This window comes from Triticum dicoccoides, chromosome 5A, assembly GCF_002162155.2.
Source record: "Triticum dicoccoides isolate Atlit2015 ecotype Zavitan chromosome 5A, WEW_v2.0, whole genome shotgun sequence".
In the NCBI taxonomy this organism is placed as follows: Eukaryota; Viridiplantae; Streptophyta; class Magnoliopsida; order Poales; family Poaceae; genus Triticum; species Triticum dicoccoides.
Genome location: NC_041388.1, coordinates 304,948,865 through 304,969,475, shown reverse-complemented (window position 1 = coordinate 304,969,475; position 20,611 = coordinate 304,948,865). Strand labels below are relative to the sequence as shown.

At 44.4% G+C, this 20,611-nt stretch overlaps 1 protein-coding gene across 2 annotated transcripts; it reads right to left on the bottom strand.

The window, feature by feature from the left end:
- Positions 1-5,903: 5,903 nt before the first annotated feature.
- LOC119301142 (puromycin-sensitive aminopeptidase-like) lies at positions 5,904-20,370 on the bottom strand. Of its 2 annotated transcripts, none has more exons than XM_037578047.1 (34): positions 20,255-20,370; positions 19,126-19,259; positions 18,476-18,559; positions 18,291-18,338; positions 17,911-18,051; positions 12,810-12,885; positions 12,540-12,619; positions 11,896-12,009; positions 11,733-11,807; positions 11,443-11,550; positions 11,154-11,366; positions 10,980-11,041; positions 10,843-10,870; positions 10,682-10,768; positions 10,536-10,561; positions 10,227-10,290; positions 10,066-10,146; positions 9,896-9,943; positions 9,775-9,793; positions 9,630-9,634; positions 9,502-9,513; positions 9,366-9,422; positions 8,991-9,100; positions 8,845-8,925; positions 8,452-8,635; positions 7,926-8,074; positions 7,699-7,837; positions 7,474-7,620; positions 7,143-7,224; positions 6,881-7,056; positions 6,655-6,765; positions 6,466-6,582; positions 6,299-6,370; positions 5,904-6,205 (listed from the first exon to the last, which is right to left on the bottom strand). In XM_037578047.1, exons 2-34 carry the CDS (start codon positions 19,213-19,215, stop codon positions 6,125-6,127), a joined length of 2,967 nt encoding a protein of 988 aa, XP_037433944.1. In that variant the 5' UTR covers positions 19,216-19,259; positions 20,255-20,370; the 3' UTR covers positions 5,904-6,124. The 2 variants fall into 2 exon arrangements, with proteins under 2 accessions (XP_037433944.1, XP_037433945.1); XM_037578048.1 differs by having other exon boundaries at positions 12,540-12,616.
- Between the last annotated feature and the right edge of the window lie 241 nt (positions 20,371-20,611).

The window sequence follows — 20,611 nt, the reverse complement described above, 5'->3', positions numbered from 1 at the left end:
GACCCACCAGATTACGGGTGGAGCCGAGGCCACTCGCCGTTGAGACAACCCTGGGGCGAATTATCAAACCCCATGTAAAATGGGGCAAATGATCCAAATGCTCGCCTCCGTCTACACAGCCCCACCCATATCCCTCCTCGCACCTTCCACTCTAGATGTCCATCCGCTCTTGGCGCTCATTCTTGTCCGTCCAGAGCAGATGTGACCAACCACTGCCGCACGCTAGCTGAACGGGCGTGACATTCAATCGGCACAGTAGTCCAGAAACTCACACTGGTCCGCCGCTCACGGCGTCTCCGCTTGCTCTACAAGCCACGTTAATGCCGGTTCAGAAAGAAGTGAACGGACAAACCGATGGGACGACTTCCTACCGTATTCAAACTATCGTTGGTCGTCCATCTACCTGCCCGGTATTCAACCTGCGCGGCAGACGAGAAACCCACTCCAGACGCCCACATTCAAACCGCCTTCGGTCTGCCCGGCGCCCGCTATTTAAGGATGGTCGTCCGCGGCACAAACTGCACCTCCTCCGAGCCCCATCTCCCCTAGTTTGCCCGCCGGCGCACCACCGCTTCTCGTCCACCTTCTTCCGGGACCGTCGACACAATGCTCGGTACCATCCGTGGGTGGTCAAAGAAGCTCTTACCGCTGCACCGACACGAGATCGCGGACCTTGTGCACTGTTGGCAGGCCCGGCGTGTGCGCCACATAAACGCGGGCCTTCATGCGAGCTCACTAGAGGAAAGCTCGGACGACAAGGACCGAATGATGGAGGAGGCATCTGATGAGGACCAGGCGCTCACGCCGGTCATGCGGGTTCACCATGTCGCAAGCGCATGTGCGCTTACGGCAACATCCTGGTGGTGGTAGAGCAGGAGGAACAGGCGGCACCGCTGATCTCCGCATTTCGGATGATGCAGGAGGAGCGGCGATACAACCTGCAGCTCCTCGAGAAGCACTAGCTCACGAAGGCCAGATAACCGACGATTAGGCAAACGAGGAGGCCTCTCGACAATGGCCGTGGAGAGTCCGAGGCACTGTGGATGAGCAGCGGCGTTGTACAAGTCCATGCGCAACGCCTACGTTATCCGCTACGAGAGCAGTGGTGGAGCCAGAAAAAAATGTATCACTAAGGCCAAGTGCTGTTAAAACTGATTAGGGAAGGGCAAACCATTGAAAAACTATTTTTTAGCAGCAAATAATCACTATTTATCCACTCTATGCACTAAACCCCAGATGTTAGTGGGGGAGGGGGGGAGATCCCCTGCTGGTCCCCCTGTCTCCGTCACTGTGTGAGAGGTGGCGACTTCGCGTCAACGAGGTTGAGCCCGAGCACCTGGTTGAGGAGATCGCGTCCAGGGCGGATGTGGAGGCGTCACAAGTGGTGGCGGGCGAGGGACACTGTCAATGTCAGCAGCTCCACGTTGTTTGCACCGGGTTGTAACGACCACAAGGCCGGACTGTCCGCGTTGATCATTAACCTCACCTCCACTGACGACGTTCCCGGTCAGGTGGTGGACTCCGATGAGGAATAAGACGTGGGAGACAGACGTTCCCACGTCCGACGAAGAGCATGGCATTGAACACGGGGACGTGCCTACGGCCGGCCAAGAGTAAACCAAGCTAAAAATTACTTTTGCTATGTAAAAGAAATCCTAATATACCCTGCAAAAAAATCCTAATATAAATAATATCGTGTTCGTTTTTATTTGGTGCATGCGGTTGGATGACCAGCTCCCTTATCGATGTCCACGTACACAGGCTCGAGCCCAGGGGTGTGCGGCGGCACAGGGCCTCCAGGTGGCAGGGACCCCAAATTAGAAGCACATCAGCAGCTAGGCCTAGTTGAACCAGCAGGCCGAAAGGCCCTGATAGCGTCGCACGCGTATGTCGCTAATCCATGGCCTATGAGAATACCCATAGTTCGCACTAACCCTAACGACGCCGCAGCTGGTCGACAGATGCAACCCGACGACGCAACAGAGGAATGGCGGCCGCCGGCATCGGCAGCGCCCGCAACGCTGGCAGCAACAACCAGCAGGTAAACAGGGCAGACACATGGTTGTATTCCGGCGATGCGCTAAATCCACTTAATCAAATTAACTAATCAACATTACTGCATCTCAGAACATGTGCTATCTCGCTTTTTGTTACTTTCCCTCTTCTGCTGGATGAAGTGAGATGGACTAAAGGAGAGACGAGGGACAGTTTGACCAGGTCAAGTTTGACGTCCGTGAGTTCATCGGTCCCAGTTTTTTACAAATGGTTTGCTGGTAACTGTTGGATGTATATCTCTTTAGTCTTGTTTTCCCATCATTTATATTTTTTTATATTAATTGGTGTAGAAGTCATGTGTTTCAAGATCCAAGTTATGTCCTCGAAAAATCTATCTAAAATATATGAATATGGTAACAAGAAATATAAGATATTTTAGAAAAAATTAGAGGATTTAATTCAACATCATAAAGGACTTATCGGTAACTTGAATATACAGTAGTTTTATTTTTATAAGAAAGTAGGCCTTAGTTTAGTGTTTGGCACAGGGCCCTAAATTTTGCCGGCCTGCACGTACATGTCGACGAACATTTGCTATGTTTGTTTTGGTGATCCACGTTGGAGTTGACTTTTCTACCGCTGTCGGCTCACACCTTCTTTGGATAAAACCCTGTGCTGATTATCACACCAAGTATTTCGAAGAAGTAAAATGCGCTTAAGTTTCCAGAGCACTCTCAGTTTTTCATACGCTTTCTCTGCCCTGCAAGACGGTTAGCTTGGAAGGTAGCAGGGCTAGGCTAGCCAAGTGGAGGACGACACAGCACAAATGTCCCAGAGGAGACGACGCGCGGAACTGCGGAACTGCCGTCGTGCGCAAGACGACGCGCGGGCGGCCAGCGAGCGGCTGTGCGCCTTCCCTTCCCGCCGCCACGGTGTGGAGCCAGCGGCACCGCGTCCGGTTCCGTGGATGTCGCAGGTAGTCTCGCCCTATTTCGTTTGTGAGCTCTCAAATACGCCGATCCATTTCGTCCTTCGTTTGAATACATGAATATGCCTCTGTACAGTAATGCCTAACTGAACATCAGCAACCATACCGTGTGTTGCGCGGAATGAGCATTCGGAAGGAGCGTAATAATCAATAAAATCATTAGGTTCTGTAAAACAGCCCTAGTTAACTCGCCTTGGAATATCTCTCAAAGACTGAGTTAGCTATAGAAGAATTAAAAATTGCTGTCAGGATAGCATCTAAAAGACTAACTCGCCTTGGAATATCTCTCAAAGATTATTATTTTTTAAACGAGGCAAAAGATTTGCCATTTTCATTAATTAAGAAGAAGAGAATTGCTCGGTTAATTGGTGGAAAACCGGGCTAAAACTGATACAACTCAACCCACATGACATGGGCATCATCGGCCAACCTGGCCACCGACATGGGACACAAAGCTGTAAAGAAGAAAGGCATTCGCCGAGGAGTCGCAAGCGTCATCGTCATCACCGATTGCCTCAAACGAGCGACTCCGACTTCACCATAGAGCTCCAACCTCGAAGCCAACCCGTAAACAGCTGCATAGAAGCCACGACGGCACATGCCACCGGATGGCCACACGCGCAAGCAACCGACAGCTCTGACTTTGACGACGAGCCTCACCAGGGAAATATGCAGGACTTGCGCCGACCGTGTCCTAAAAGCACCTCGGACACGCCGGGAAGAACCGACTACCAAGTCCACGCCGCGACCCGAGCTCCTCTCGACGCCATCATCGTTGCCAAACAGGAACCAGCGCCCCGCCTCAGCAATCCACACGGCGAAGATGCCACCATCCACCAGTCTCCCAGTCACAGCCGGCTTCGAGACGATGCCCCCAAGGAGGAGAAAGACGCGATTTTGGTGATGAACCATCTCAATCTCAAGGAAATTTGCATTTTCTCTACGCGCATGCAACGCTGGCTGGAAAATTCAGCTTGATTTTTTAATAGACTGCAATATTTGTGAACTTAAAACGAGAACTACACACTCTTCTGTAAGCACAGTTTTTGGTATTCCCTTCATTGACCTAAAGATCTCCCCTTTTTTGGTATCTGCACAGCCAAGAATAATTTTTGGCTAACCATTTTATTGCTTTGCTTTGATCATGGGAAGGATGAGAATGGAGGAAGGATGAGACTCGGGTCCGGGATTTATGGTCGGTTCCGTTGTGGCGTCGTTCGATCATCTTGGCTTGACCTTCTGCTGAGGACAACGACGATGGCACCGTGGACCACCACTTCGCCGGCATTGCCGCTTGTTGCGGCTGTGGCTGGTCGCATTCGCCGGCACTACTGCGCCAGCACTACCGCCTGCTGCTGCTCGCGTTCGCCGGCACTACTGCGCCAGCACTACCGCCTGCTGCTGCTGCTCGCGTTCGTCGGCACCACACCTGCTATGGTTGTTGCTCCCCTCGTCCTCGGTGGCCCCACCGGAACACGGGAGGAGGTGAGGCGAGGTGTCGGCCTCCATCATCCCACGGCGGTGCCGGCGCTTGTTGCCGGTCTGCCTCTCTCGCTCCAGATCGGGAACCTGGGAGGAAACGAGGAGATGAGGAGAGGTGGCGGCCGAGAGGGGATGCACCGCAGCGGATGTGGCCGCTACCGAGAGGGCACGCGGGAGGTGGAGATGAGCAGCGGGGTGGAGGAGGCCTTGATGACGGCAAGCGATTGGGTGGGAAGAGGAAACGAGAAGCTAGAGGAGAAAGCCGCGTCGCCTTTTTCTTGTACTACTCGTCCGTCTAAGGTTGTATACTTTTCTCACGCACAACTAAAGAAAAACCATCCTGTTCTCTTGACCCCACACATAGCGAGCCCCATTTGTCATCCACCTGTGAAGCAGCTAAGAATGTGGAAGAAAACCAACGGTGAACCAGCTGCAAGCAGCCAAAACGCAGCAACAGTAAATAGATCGTTCGATCCAACGAGCGCAGCACACCCGGTTGCTCCAGAAATGACGGATAGCCTAGCATCCTTTATAGGTTGCATAGCGCCCGCAAGTACAGGGGCACACATCTGCACTCAATCAACATACTAAAAAATATGCCACGTATACACAAAGTAGATTATGTCAGCGCCATGCAAACCTATCCTGATATTTCAAAAATGTATTACTTTCAAGCTCACCGGTCAAATCAAAATCCGCCTTCATTATCTGGAAATGAGTTCTTCAAAATTAGATCCCATATAGGCATGTTTCAATAAATATTTTCAAAACACAATTTTACACTAGAAAAGCAAGTTTATGGTACGAACTTGCTTTTTGTAGCACATACCAATAAGTTGCTTTTTTTTAGGTAAAACTAAATCCTAATGATGCTATATTTTTGTGTGTATATATATGTTTCTCATCACACGGCCTTCAAAGTTAGAATCAAAGTGGACATATTTCAATTGATATATATGAAAAAGCAAGTTCCACAATTAAAAATGTTATTATAGTACTTTAAAACTTCAGCCGTGTATCTTTCAAAACACAAATTAGCGTGGCCAAAGGTAACATATAAGCAAAATATTGCTTGAATGATATGCAAGCAACAATTTTTCAGGAATATGTTTTTCTCCGTCAAATAATGTAAAACAAATCATTGGCTTTTGTTGTGATAGAAAACCGATCTGTGCTAGAAAAGCACATTGCTACCATAAAGTTGATTTTCAAAAATAACATGCCCATACGAGAACTAGTTTCAAAGAAGTCCACATAGTGAAAGCAGATTATTTTTTCGCTGGTTGGTTTGAAAGTACTCCCTCCACTTTGAACTAAAACCATGTTAGGTATTCCCTAATGGAGGTAGTAATACATTTTAAAATTTCAAAATAGGCATGACGTTGACTTCATCCATTTGGCTCCATATGATTTGCCACTGATTTTGACATGTGGCTCATGTACTCAAAAGTGCCCTGAGTATTAACCGGTGGCACCGTCTTTCAGGAAAACATGATTCAACACCACATTACAACAATAATGCCAGAATTCAAATGTATTGCCACTACAGTAGCCTGTTATTTTACTTATGCCAGATACAGTAGTAGAATATATTCAGTTAAGTACACTTTCTGTGTCGAACCGACTGGCAGAGTCAAATTGTTTCTTTGCATCAGGAAACTAAGCTGCCAAACTTTTCAAAGCTATCTCATAGACATTTTCAGAGAGTCCATTGGCTGAGATGATCATCTCCAGCTGGGCCTGTAGAAGAAAGTAGCGTTTAGAGTACCTGTTTATGCAATACAAGCAACCCATTGCGATTTAAATGCAGAGAGTTAGGACTTTTAGACAGACCTTAGCAAGAGCTTGTCTGGTCTCATCATATCTCCTCCATCGAGAGAACGCTGAAACCATGCGGGATGCCACCTACATTGTTTAATGTAACAAATGTAATCAAAACCAGTTGAAACACAAAATGGAAGCAAGGTGTTTATTCATTTAGCAATTACAGTTAAGGAAACCTGAGGATTTATTTTGTCGAGCTGTAAGACAACTTCACCCAAGAACTTGTAGCCAGAACCATCTTTCGCATGAAAACTCACAGGTGACCCACAAAATCCTCCAATTAAAGAGTATACCTAAGCCAGAAGCAAATCTTCAAAACTCTAGACCAATTTAAATGCCAAAAACGTCCAGCTAACACCATGTACCTTGTTCGGATTCCGCATGTCAAAAGCAGGATGAGCCAGTAACTTTTGAACATTGGCTACATTTCCAGGAATGTCCGAGGTAGCTTGAAGAGCAAACCACTTGCTTACAACCTATTGGAACACAAGCAAGTATAAGCTCCCATGTAACAGAAATTACTCTTCACTTAGGTGGTACAATAAAATAATTTTGCAAGAATTAATTATGTACATGCAGTAACTATCTTACCAAATAATCTTGCTGCCATTTGTTATAGAAGTCCAAAAGGGCATCCTCACGGACTTGACCTGGATTTTGAGACAATGCTGCTAATGCAGCAAACTGCTCGGTCATGTTAGTAGCAGACTTGTATTCATTTAATGCAAGTTCAGTGACATCTGGCTCATTCAGGGATGCAAGATAAGCTGCAAACATCACCCAGGAATATATTAAGATACGCTGCCTGAAACCTTCCCATTTTGGAGCAGAACTTACAAAAATAAGAACATACCAAGACATGTATTTTTCAACGCACGGCGAGCCACGCTATCATGGTTAAATGCATAAGCTTCAGAGCTTCTGTTGCTTGTTACCTATGACGAACAAATAATGAGGGAATGAGGACAGAATTGCAACAGCCTACTGGCTAGTAACAAAAACAAGATTAAAACCACTTCACTGGTTTGTTATCAAATGCCCAAATAATGACCCCCCACTCATAGTGATTTACTGAATAGTATAGTCTAGATCTTCACTCAATATTGCCTAAAAACCAGTTACTAAAATAGAGCACATTGCCACAAATTTCAGACAACTTTAAAATGTTGCCTGATGTCACTTACAGCTGCGAGAAGATCGTCCTTGAGTTGAAAGGCGAGTTCTTTCTTAATAAAGGTCCGGACAGCATGAACTGCATCGGGATCTGCAATTGACATCATATCCATAATCTCACCTTGACCAGGCAGAGTTATTGCTTTTGCAATGAATTCCTGTAGGAACTCAGATTAGCCCTTTATAACTATAAATTTTGCAGTCATAAATCACAACTGAGGCAGAACAATAATTACTTTATCCAAGCTTGTGCTTCGCAGGATTGCTCTAAGTCCATCAACAAATTTTGTATTTAGGGCCAGTGTTTTCTGTTGTTGGAAGTCAGCCACAAGACTGAACATCAATTTGCGTGCCAATATTTGACCTGCTTCCCATCTATGGAATACAAGAATTGTTATATTCAACTCTGCATTGTTATATTCAACTCCACATTGAAATATTTAACAAGTAAACAAGAAGAAACCTGTTAAATTCATCTGAATCATTGGCAAGTAAGAAATATAAGTCACTCTCAGTCAGATCAGAATCAAGACGGATGGGAGCACTGTATCCCCTCAACAAGGAAGGAACTGGTCTCTCAGGCACATTATTGAATATAAACTCTTCCTCCTTCTGAAAGATCAAAGCATATCTCATTCAGCGACTTTAAAAATCAGACAAGAATGTGAATAAACAATTGAATATCTATTGCACATATAGAGAAGGCTGATAAGCTGATGAAAGATAAATTACTTGATTTTTGTTCAAATCTGAATTCCTACAGACATTAAGATCCAGCAAAAATGACTTTCGAATGCACAGAAGACTAATGCAGAAGATACAAGACTGAATGAAGAATGGAGAATACTGCAGCTGAACTGCACGGGATGCTACTATAGATGGTAGTTACAAGCACAGACCAAGTTACAGCTTTGCTTGTTCAAAAAGAAAAAAGGCTTGCCATTGGCGTTTAAGAGAACCTTTTTGCAGGAAGACTAATAATTGTGTACCTTCTTAAACTGAAGCACTGTGGTGAAGATTGGATGACCATCATTAGAGAGTGTTTGGACCCTTCCGTCACTGTAGATGGAAGTCAGGGGCATATCTTTTCCGGTCGAATCAACAAGTCCAACAGCAACAGGTATGAACATTGGCTCTTTCATCGGTTGGCCAGGGGTAGGGGGCACTTCTTGACTAAAAGATTAAAAAAAGGAAGATGAATTTAGCAACCCTCCCAAAAATAAGCTACAAAGAGCTGAATAACAGGGCACACAAAATTACTGTTCTGTTAGAATTGACGGAAGGAAAACGGAAATAGAGTAAAATGGAAGAATAATCTCAACGTAGATTATTTTATCAAGTTTGGTAGAGGTAGATAAGAAATGGAGAATGTGAAAGCTTACCTTAATTTCAAAGAGAATGCCTGGGAACCTTCATCATATGATGAAGTTACCTTTACAGTAGGTGTACCTGCTTGAGAGTACCTATTGGATGGATCTTTCGAAATCAGATCGTGCATGCAACAGGTAAAATGATTGACATGTATTACCATTGTAAAAAGTTCGGCAAGTGTGCATTATTTGCATCACACATGGCTGCGTAAAAGTCTTCACAAGTCACGGCTTGTCCATCATGCCTTTGGAAGTAAAGATCCATGCCCTGCAACAGAAGACGATCTGGTAAATAAGCCGCATGAATATATAACAAATATTCAACAGCTGAAGAGGAGAGACACCCCATGGCATGCATAATATGTAGCAGATTCACATCACAGATATGTCCTGCATATTAGGTGCCTCCTTTTTGGCCAAAATAGAAGAGTAGGAAATAATTGAGTGCCCACTGATTTTTCATAATTAAGAAACAGTACAATTGTGTAAAAGAAGGACATGATCAAAACACAGTTACCACACTTGACTTTTACCTTTCGAAACCCTGAAGCTCCAAACATTGTCTTGTACATCCTGACGACTTCAGCACCCTACAAGAAGTGCATATCCATTTGTTACATCCTACGGTTATTGTCTAAGTCACATGAGATGACAAGCTAAACCCAATACCTTTTCGTAAACCTGTGCGGAGATTCCATAACCATCAGATGATGAGGTAAAAAGCAGCAAAAGAGAATGTCAGAAGATTTCCATTGCAAAACTTAGCTAATACAAAACAGAACAGGGAAAAAGCATACCGTGACTGACCATGTCATCCACATTCAAGGTCACCAAAGAATGTTCATCAGAAAAGTTTCAGGGTTTTATCAGGGATTGGAAGTAATTAGTTAACATTGTTGTACACCCTATTAAGTGCATAATATTTCAGAAAAAGCAACTGACCGGTATAGAAGTTGTCCATCTGGAAATCAAATTCAAAAAAATAATTATACCACAGATATTTATGGTACTTGTACGTTTAGCAGTAATTAAAATCAAACAACTGAGACTTAAGTATGATTACCTTGATATATGAAAGGGGGCGAATAGGATGTGCCATAGGCCCAGCATCCTGGATATCAAGGAATAAGCAATGATTAAAGAGCAGAAGAAACCTTGTGGCTGGAAGTTCATTGCAGGATCTACATCAGACTAATGAGAAATGTAGTAACACAGAATGCACATGTAAAGAACCTGAGGGAATTGATAGGATCTAAGTTTAGAGACATCAGCTATGCGCTTTACTGTGCGACAGCCAAGATCTGATGAGAATTCCTGCACAACATCCTTAATTAGTTTAGAAAAAATAAAAGCAAATTTACATTACATAACATTATGATCTACTGCATGAATACCTGATCCCTGAAGACAGTTAGTCCTTCTTTCAATGTTAGTTGGAACCAATCACGGCAAGTCACTCTGCAATTAGATAGGCACAAAGAGATTATTTCCAGTCTAGACTAATCATGCATATGGCCGCATCAGGAAAAAACATAGTTGCTTCAATATGCTTTCCCTTGCAAGGTTCAAAATGTTTCAAAGTGGAATAGCTGAAAACCCTAGTAAAGATGCGATCAGCAACAGGCCAACCAGACCCTTTATCTTCTAAGAAAGCAAAAACAATAAAAGATACATCCAGTATGGTGTGTTGTTGAGATAACTACCTATTCCCAGTCCAGTTGTGGAAATACTGCAGAAATACATGCAGCCAAGATCAGAAGTATAACCAAATTCAATAAAAATATCAAAATTATGTGGCCATAACAAATACATATTGGAAAAGAAAAACTGAAACTTCTATGTGATATACCTCATGTCCAATGACACCCAAAATTGCAGCATAATCACCATCAGTGGCAGCTTCTGGTGATGCTAGCACAAGTCTAGATTGAAATACCTGTTCGTTGATAAACAGAACATCATCAAATTTTTGTCTGCAAATATATTTTCTAAGCAGAGGCAAATTCTTACGTTCAAGCTCTTGTTTTCCATTGCTCCCCTGCGAATAATACAAAGTTGTTTTATCAGGGCAAGGCAATGCCATTAAAAAAAATCATAATACCACCATTTTTGGGCAGAGTGCCGATGCAAATAGGAAACAAACTTACATATTGAAATCAGGAACAACAACAATGTTGAACAAATCAAGATCATATTCAAGACCAAAAACCTGGAACAACACAGAGGTGGAATTAGATTAATTATCTGATTAGTAATTATGTCATTATTCTGCTAAATAATTGTAGCAAAATAACCAAGACAAATCAGTCTAGTAGACCAACCTCCTCATCCCATTTCATAGCTTCTTTAAGAGAATACATAGCATGTGATGTTTTTGGCAAATCTTGAGCAGGAGTCCAAATTCGAAGTGTAACTTTGCGGCCAGAACATGTAACAAATGAGTCCTCCCGGCACTCCAACTGACCAGCAACTAGCGCAAACAAGTAGCATGGTTTCTTGAATGGGTCCTCCCATAGTGCGTAATGCTTTCCACCCTATAGTTCAAAAAAAAGCATGTGGTTGAGCACATCGGTGTGGTCGCTCTGACAATTGCACATGAAAGCAGTGTACCTCAAGATCACCCTGTTCGATAAGATTGCCGTTAGACAACAACACCGGATACAGAGTTTTATCACCTTCAATACGACAAGTATATTTTGCCATCACGTCCGGGCGATCCTGTGATAGCATTTAATATTTGCAAATGTAAGTCATCTCATCACCAGAAAAAAAAAGGTAAAACATAATCTTTGATGGACAGAAAAACGAGATTGATTAGTTTCATGCATATGCATACTCCTACAACAGAGAAAATCATCACGGTTATCTATTGAGCATAATTTCCAAAATGGCAAACCTACCTGAAAGTAGGTAATTTTCCGGAATCCTTCTGCTTCACATTGGGTGCAAAAATTACCAGTCGACCTGTACAGACCCTGTAAGCTTATAACAAATCAGAACAGAATACAAGAGATCTTAATTCCAAGAAGTAATAAAGTTTGTGCCCCTCCCAGTGGTTTGTACCTCCAAAGATGTGTTGAGCTGAGGATAAATCTCCGTAACAATTTCCATGTTGAATACACCAGCAGGTGGTGTCAAAATCGTCAGATGGCGTGGATCAACTGTATACTTGTCACTCTAGTGTTCAGAGTATACACAAGTCAGATAATTAGCACACTTACATTACATCCAAAAGATGCAGGAACTTCTGCATGAATACACTTATGAACCACACTGGGCTTCAAATAATTAGACACACAGATATTGGGATAAAAACAGATGTTTGCTACTACTCAGTGTGGAGTCGCAATTACAGGTGTACATGTAATACCTAGGTGGAAAGTATAGCCTGAAGAATGCAGTATGAATGCCCAGTGGGACTGCTTATTCTCTTGGCCACTGATAAAATCTACTACAGCTAATAGATGGGCTTCTTTCTCTGTCTGTCATGTACATGCATGTGCTTTGTCCAACTACTTCTGTTCCAAATAAGAACATTGCGTGTAAACTGCGTCTAATATTTAACCGTGAACAAAGGTTTCGACCACCCTAGAATAATTTCACCTTATTCCCAACTTATTTCTCAAAATCATGAACTTATGTGGATCATGTGAGCACATGCACACGCGACATCATGCTACATGGCAAAAGTAGATCACATGAAGTACCTTCAGCTCTGTGCCATTGATTTTGATTGATAACAGCTTCAGATCACATCCATGAAGAGCGAGTGGAGATGAGGTGCCTGCTACAAAGAGTTTGTGATGAGGTCCAGAACCTCATTTTGTATGTCTCAAACTGAGAAAAATAATAGATGAACAAACAAATATACAAGAAAGTCCTGAAGCATCTAACTAGAAAACTAATGACATGTTTCAAAAGGTACAACACTGCTATGATTCTCTAACTAAAGTACAGCTCCCAGGATGAATCTTCACCTTCATTGCCTGGAGATACAGCTATTTTAGAAGTAACCATGGTCTTTTCATCACCAAGTTGAAATTCTAAATCCACCTGCAGAATAATTTTGTAACAGTAAGAAGTTAGAAGTACTGTACAGATAGAAAATAGCAAAATCTATGGCTAATTTACAGGGGAAGTATAATTTTGACTTGAATTTATTTTATCATGCAGCCAGCACACAACTCCGCTTATGTTGTCTCAACATAGCTGGTCCCAAGCCCGGGTAAAGGAGGAGGGTTGTGATAGGCTTGGAGAGACAACGTGAAAACTCAGCCACTCTTATGGTGATGAAACCTAGAAGATTTTTGTTGGGGCGTAACCCTTTCAGCGACGCGCCACATCGACACCCCGTTGTACTGGAAAATGAGAAAGGGTCTTCGCATTTGACTCGACGAGTGTGAAGGGTAAGGAAGCTAGCCGAGCCTAGGAGGATCTGCTTAGGTAGCTGGAACATAGGATCCCTGACAGGTAGGTTTCAGGAGCTAGTTGATACAGCTGGGAGGTGTGGATATTCTTTGCGTCCAAGAAACCAAATGGAGGGGACAAAAGGCAAAGGAGGTGGAGGATTCCAGCTTCAAGTAGTGGTACAAGGGGACGGCTGCAAACAGAAATGGAGTAGGCGTCTCACTCAACAAGAGCCTCAAGTATGGAGTGGTAGACGTCAAAAGACATGGGGGGCGGATTATCCTGGTCAAGCTGGTAGTTGGGGACTTAGGCTCCATTTGGAAGCTCTCTAGAAGATGGCTTCCTAAACTTGCTCCGAGAAGCCAGCCGAACACTCTGCTCCGAGGAGCCGGCTCCGTGTAGACAGAGAATACGTAGTGCAATTTTGACAGAGATGAGGAGCAGCGCCAGACCAGCTTCGCGAAATAGAGAAGCGGGAGTTGGTCAAAATTACATGGGAATGCCCTTCCAAAGTGAACCTTGCGTACCATTTCGATCGCTTCAAGCTGGCCCTCGACACATGGAAGGCAGGAGTTGATTGAAATTACATTCCACTACCCTTCCAAAGTGAGCCTCACGTACCGTTTCGGTCGCTAGAACCTGCTTCCTCCACCGAACTGGGCCAATATGACTGGCCCAAACCACGGCCGAACAGGCTTTAGCCTGATTTCCTAGGCTACCAGTCCATGCGTACGTGAGGAATTGAGCACGTACAGCCGAACGAGTCGATGCTCCACCGAGAAGCTAGAAGCCAGCTAGAAGCAGGGAAGCCAGCTATTTCAGGAAGCCGGTGGAGATCCAAACAGGGCCTTAGTTCTCAATGTTATCAGCGCGCATGCCTCGCAAGTAGGCCACAATGAGAACACCAAGAGGGAGTTCTGGTTAAGAGTGTACCGATTAGCGAGAAGCTCTTCATAGGAGACCTCAATGGCCACGTGGATACATCTAACACAGGTTTTGAAGGGGTGCATAGAGGCTTTGGTTATGGCATTAGGAATCAAGGAGAAGAAGATGTCTTAAGCTTTGCTCTAGTCTACGACATGATCATAGCTAACACCCCTCTTTCAAAAGAGAGAATCACATTAGTGACTTTTAGTAGTGGCCAGCACTCTAGCTAGATTGATTTCATCCTCTCAAGAAGAGATGACAGGCGTGCGTGTCTAGATTGTAGGGTGATACTTGGAGAGAGTGTTGTCCCTCAGCATAAGCTGGTGGTGGCTGACTTCCGCTTTCGGATTCATGTCCAGCGGGATAAGCGTGCCAAAGTCGCTAGAACGAAGTGGTGGAAGCTCAAGGGGGAGGGAGCTCAGGCATTCAAGGAGAGGGTCATTAAGGAGGGCCCTTTGGAGGAAGGAGGCGATGCAAACAATATGTGGATGAAGATGGTGACTTGCATTCGTAAGGTGGCCTCAGAGGAGTTTGGAGTGTCCACGGTCATTAAAAGAGAAGCTAAAGATACCTGGTAGTGGAATGATGATGTCCAGAAGGCTATTAAGGAGAAGAAAGATTGTTTTAGACGCCTCTACCTAGATAAGAGTGCAGACAACTTAGCAAAGTACAAGATGGCAAAGAAGGCCGCAAAGCGAGCTGTGAGTGAAGCAAGGGGTCGGGCGTATGAGGACCTCTTCTAGCGGTTAGACATGAAGGAAGGCAAAAGGGACATTTATAAGATAACCAAGATCCGAGAGAGGAAGACGAGGGATGTTAACCAAGTCAAATGCATCAAGTATGGAGCATACCAGCTCCTAGTAAAGGACGAGGAGATTAAGCATAGATGACGGGAGTACTTCGACAAGTTGTTCAATGGGGAGAATGAGAGTTCTACCATTGAACTGGATGACTCCTTTGATGATACCAGCAGGCGTTTTGTGTGGCCAATCCAGGAGTCAGAGGTCAAGAAGGCTTTAAAAATGATGAAAGGAGGCAAGGTGATGGTCCTTGATTGTATCCCCATTGAGGTGTGGAGAGGCCTCGGAGACATAGGTATAGTATGGCTAACTAAGCTTGTCAACCTCATCTTTTGGGCAAGAATAATGGAGACAAAGTATATTAGTACCAATCTTCAAGAAAAAAGGGGATGTTTAGAGTTGTACTAAGTACCGTGGAACTAAGATGATGAGCCATACAATGAAGCTATGGGAGAGAGTCATTGAGCATCGCTTAAGCATTATGAGGACATCACTAACAAAGTTACACCCACACCCCTACTGCTACATATACTGGACCAATTACTAGAGCTCGCGCACGCCAATTAAATTACCAGGTACTTCCGTTTCTTGGTAATGATTCTAATGTTCATGAGAATATGATGCTGCCTAAATTGGATACATTTGTTTTGCTTATAAATGAAGGGCCAAGCATGGACAAGAACGATGAACATTGGAGCATGATCAAGCATGGAGAAGATGGCGCGTGCAAGGGGAGCAAGAACAGAGTTTCTGCTGAAGTTTTCAGCACTTCGGAGCCACCATGATGATGCAAAAGGACATGGACGAAATATACAAGATGTCTTTTCATAAATTTCGTCCATAGCTTAATATAGGTGTTGCACCACCTTATTCTTGGGCCAGGCCCACTTAATTTTGAAATACTACTTATAGGCTATTTTTTTTAATCTGTATTGTAGGGGAAACGACTCAGGAGGTGTTTTAGTCCCACCTTGCCAAGGGGGGACGAAATCCACCCTCTTTCCCCCTACAAATACAGCCCGTAAGGCGCCGTTTAGACTTTGGGTTTTGTTTAGATTAAGTTCACCATAGCTGCAACTCGCATACTTCGCTTGTGTTCAACGACCAGATAAAGACATCACAGAACCCCATTTGTTTAACAAAGCTTTCCTCTTATATTCGTAGTATCCAGATTGCAATCTTAGTTTCTTGCTTGTTCTTCGTATGCGCGCAAGAAATAGACCTTCGTGGTCAGGTTGATCGTGCTCCGGCGTGGTTAATAACCTCTCAAAGTTGGTTTAGCGATTGCTAAGGCGCGACGTCCTCGCGCGTTCTTAGTCGAATCGTCAAAGTCTACTCCACCAAAAACGATAGCCACCATCTCATCGAAAGATGGGACACCTTTGCCCCTATCAAAGTATAACAAGCGTGACCAAAAATCATTTTGGTTTCATGCCTGGGAGGTCGACCATGGAAGCCATTTTCTTGGTACGACAACACATGGAGAGATGCATTGAGCAAAAGGACCTACATATGGTGTTCATTGACTTAGAGAAGGCCTACGATAAGATACCACGGAATGTCATGTGGTGGGCCTTGGAGAAACACAAAGTCCCAGCAAAGTACATTACCCTCATCAAGGACATGTATGATAATGTTGTGACAAGTGTCTGAACAAGTGATGGCGACATTGATGACTTCCCGATTAAAATACGACTGCACCAGGGGTCAGCTTTGAGCCCTTATCTTTTTGCTCTGGTGATGGATGAGGTCACAACGGATATATAAGGAGATATACCATGGTGTATGCCCTTCGCAAATGATGTGGTGCTAGTCGATGATAGTCGGACGGGGTCAATAAGAAGTTAGAGCTATGGAGAGAAACCTTGAAATCCAAAGGTTTTAGACTTAGTAGAACTAAAACCGAGTACACAAGGTGCGGTTTCAGTACTACTAGGCACGAGGAGGAGGTTAACCTTGATGGGTAGGTGGTGCCTCAGAAGGACACATTTAGATATTTGGGGTCTATGCTGCTGAAGGATGGGGATATCGATGAAGATGTGAACCATGGAATCAAAGCCGGATGGATGAAGTGGCGCCAAGCTTCTGGCAATCTCTGTGACAAGAGAGTGCCACAAAAGCTAAAAGGCAAGTTCTATAGGACAGCGGTTCGACCCGCAATGTTGTATGACGCTGAGTGTTGGCTGACTAAAGGGTGACATGTTCAATAGTTAGGTGTGGTGGAGATGTGCATGTTGAGATGGACGGCGGTTCGACCCACAATGTTGGATGGCGCTGAGTGTTGGCCGTCTAAAAGGCGACATGTTCGACACTTAGGTGTGGCAGAGATGCGCATGTTGAGATGGATGTGTGGCCACACAAGGAAGGATCGAGTCCGGAATGATGATATACGAGAGAGCTAGGGTAGCGTTGACTGAAGAGAAGCTTGTCCAACATCGTCTGAGATGGTTTGGGCATATTCAGTGCAGGCATGTAGAAGCGTCAGTGCATAGCGGACAGCTAAAGCGTGCCGATAAGGTCAAGAGAGGTTGGGGTAGACCAAACTTGACATGGGAGGAGTCGCGAAGAGAGATCTGAAGGACTGGTGTATCGACTAAGAACTAGCCATGGACAGGGGTGCGTGGAAGATTGCTATCCATGTGCCAGAACCATGAGTTAGTTGCGAGATCTTATGGGTCTCACATCTACCCTACCCCAACTTGTTTGGGACTAAAGGCTTTGTTGTTGTGGTGGTGGTGCAGCCAGCACACAAGCACTGCAATTGCATCGCTATAGTGCACCGCAAACCCAGATAAACTCTACACACCAGCATTTCTTCCTAGTAAAATTTGTGAACTGCTACAGAAACAACCCATATGCCATAGCAGTTGAAAATATCCAAGAATGGAAACGCATATACTGAAAGCTGTGCGCTGTATATGCTTGAAAAAGAAAGCTGAGTTACCGTGTCAAACAAGTAGTCAGGTTTTTTGTAGTCTTTCAAGAATATCTCCTTTGGATGGTCCATCTCTGGTTCTTCAGTTGCAGCAGGAGATGGCCCTGTTGCAATCAAACTAGCTGTCCTCTTGCTGACAAACTTTGAACTCTGAAATACAAAAGAAAATAATAAGAACACGGAATATACATGCATGCCACATGAAATTAAGTAAGAAATGTGCCATTTGGACGCACTTGCCAGAAAGTACATATTATTTAATTCATAAAATTCTTTTTAGTTGCATAAAACGCAACACTTTATTGCCAGCCCAATTAAAACAACATTGAGGAAACACATACGCAATGTTTAACAAAGGATGGTAATGATGTATGGAAGATAAAACTAACATGTAACGACAACAAAGGATTGGACCTTGTTCCTGTCCAGTGTGAACCCTGCAACAATGCAGACCATAATCTATAAGCAACACAAAGTAAAGGCATGCAACAAGGCCAAAACTGAAAGGGGGTAACAATGTGCAATAAATATATATCATTATCATGAAACCACAAGATTACAAGAGGGGCCGCACCTCCTTTGTTAGATTAGCGAGGCAGCCAGAGTACTTATTCCCTGGGGAACCTCTCTTTGAAGAGGAGTAAGGCAATCTTTGATACTGGCAGAAAAAAAAGGAGGAAAGTAGTCAAGAAAGGCCCAGTAGATCACTCAATGGCAGTATGCTAGAGAACGGCCCCACAATACATAAATATGAGCTCTGCCAATCTAGTACTCCCTCCTAACCAAAATAGTAAGTTCTAGGATTATCTTCAGTCAAACTTATTTACGTTTGACCAAGTCTATACAAAGATCTACAATATCAAATTTACATAATATGGAAATATATTTCATAATGAATCTAATGGAGCAAATTTTCTGTTGTGGATGTTGATATACTTTTATATAGAAGACTTGGCCGAACTTAATGAAGTTTGACTTAGGAGAAACCTTAAACTTCAATTATTTTGAAACAGAGGAAGTACAAGTCTATGCCAGATGCGCAAATAAATGAAGAATCCCATCAAACCAGCACAAAAGGAGTAATTTAACTTGAAATTACACTGTCGGTAGCAATTCCAACATTGAAACATTAGGTGTTTGTAAACTCTAGAAGGGAAACTAGCTACAATTTGCAGGAGAACACTGGAAGGAAACGAGTGAGTAGTTGAGGGAAAGTGGAATCACATGGAGAGGGGAGACCACGCCCAGAAACCCAGCCTTAACCAAACCGCAACCTTGGCACGCCGCGGCGGGCCTAATGAGACGACGAGCCATTCCGAATCCCAACACTCGAACTCAATTGGCGTTCAACCTTAACCCTATAGCAAACCATATCATAACATTAATGCTGTGTTTGGATGTCTGTATTCAAGGCCTCCGTATTGAATTGGTTTCAATTCCAATTCAGACAGGAAACTGTAATGGACATGAATACGAATTCGGTTGTTTGGGTGTTAATTGAATTGGCTCACGGAATCCTACTCAGGTTTCAATACGTAATCATGTTTGGATGTCATATGCATAGCAACATTAGTATATGCATCAAAACAGAAGTTGTATAATGTGTTACTATAATTGGATGATTATGTAGCAATGTTTTATCAAATATTCTAGAAATCCAAGGGGACATCATATAATATTGACGCAAAAAATAAAAAAAATAGTTTATACGCCAATAAAGTACAACACATGTAGTTTAAATAGGTCTTTCAAATTCCCAAGGAAAAGTAAGATCTGCACCAACATATAACTAGGGTTAGCAAACTTTCCAAAAAAAAAAAACAAGGACTGTTACAATGCTAAGCAATTGCTTGCTGGGAGGATGAGGAGAGGCAGGGGATGAGACTTGAGTATATATGAACAAGAAAGATGAGTAGAGGCAGGGGAAGAAGAGGGGGCGACTGGATCTGGTGGCTATGGACCAGAGGAGATTGGGACCCCGCAAGCAGAGGAGGAGGGACAAGGGAGCACGGGAGGGAAGATGGAGCAGGAGACGTACGCCGGAGGACGGGAATAGGAGCATGAGCGGCGGCGGACGGCTCGGGCAAGCCCATGGCGGCCACGGGCAGAAGAGAAGCAAGCAGGGGAGGAGGAGGGCCGGCTAGGGGGGGCAACCGCAGGGGAGGAGGAGGAGGGCCGGCAGGGCGGACGGATCTGCCGAGTACGGGAGCAGGAGGACGGCCGGCGAGGGGACTTACCAGGGCGCCGCCGTCTCCTCTCTCGCTAAGCTACTTGCACACAGTCGATTCAAATTAAACACCACGGGTAGTGAGATAGATCGACGGAAGCTCGATGGAGGAGAAACGATCCGTACCTCCTGATCAGGTTGTGGGTTCTGTTCCTCGGAGCCAGAGGGAGCAAGTAACCGGGGATACGGGCGATGGGGATAAGTAGAGGGGAGAGAAAGAGAGAGAGAGAGAGCGAATTGGAGGGGTAAGGGCAACTGGACGGACAAAAACGGTGGATGGACGCCGGCCCAACCCGCCCATGCAAATGGATGGACGCAGGCCCAATCCGCCCATGCAAATCGAAAATTCGTCCCCTACGCATTTCCGGTCCATATTTACGTTCGATTTGCATTATATAAAATGGACGAGCCCGCCCAACCCGCCCATGCAAATGGATGGACGCCGGCCCAACCTGCCGATGCAAATCAAAAATTCGTCTGCTC

Coding starts and splice junctions, on each gene's coding strand:
- LOC119301142 (XM_037578047.1), bottom strand. CDS start 19,215: ATGGCTCGTCGTCTCATTAGGCCCGCCGCGGCGTGCCAAGGTTGCGGT. Junction 11,367..11,442: donor TCGAACAGGGTGATCTTGAG/GTACACTGCTTT, acceptor TTTGAACTATAG/GGTGGAAAGCATTACGCACT. Junction 10,562..10,681: donor TGGGTGTCATTGGACATGAG/GTATATCACATA, acceptor GTATTTCTGCAG/TATTTCCACAACTGGACTGG.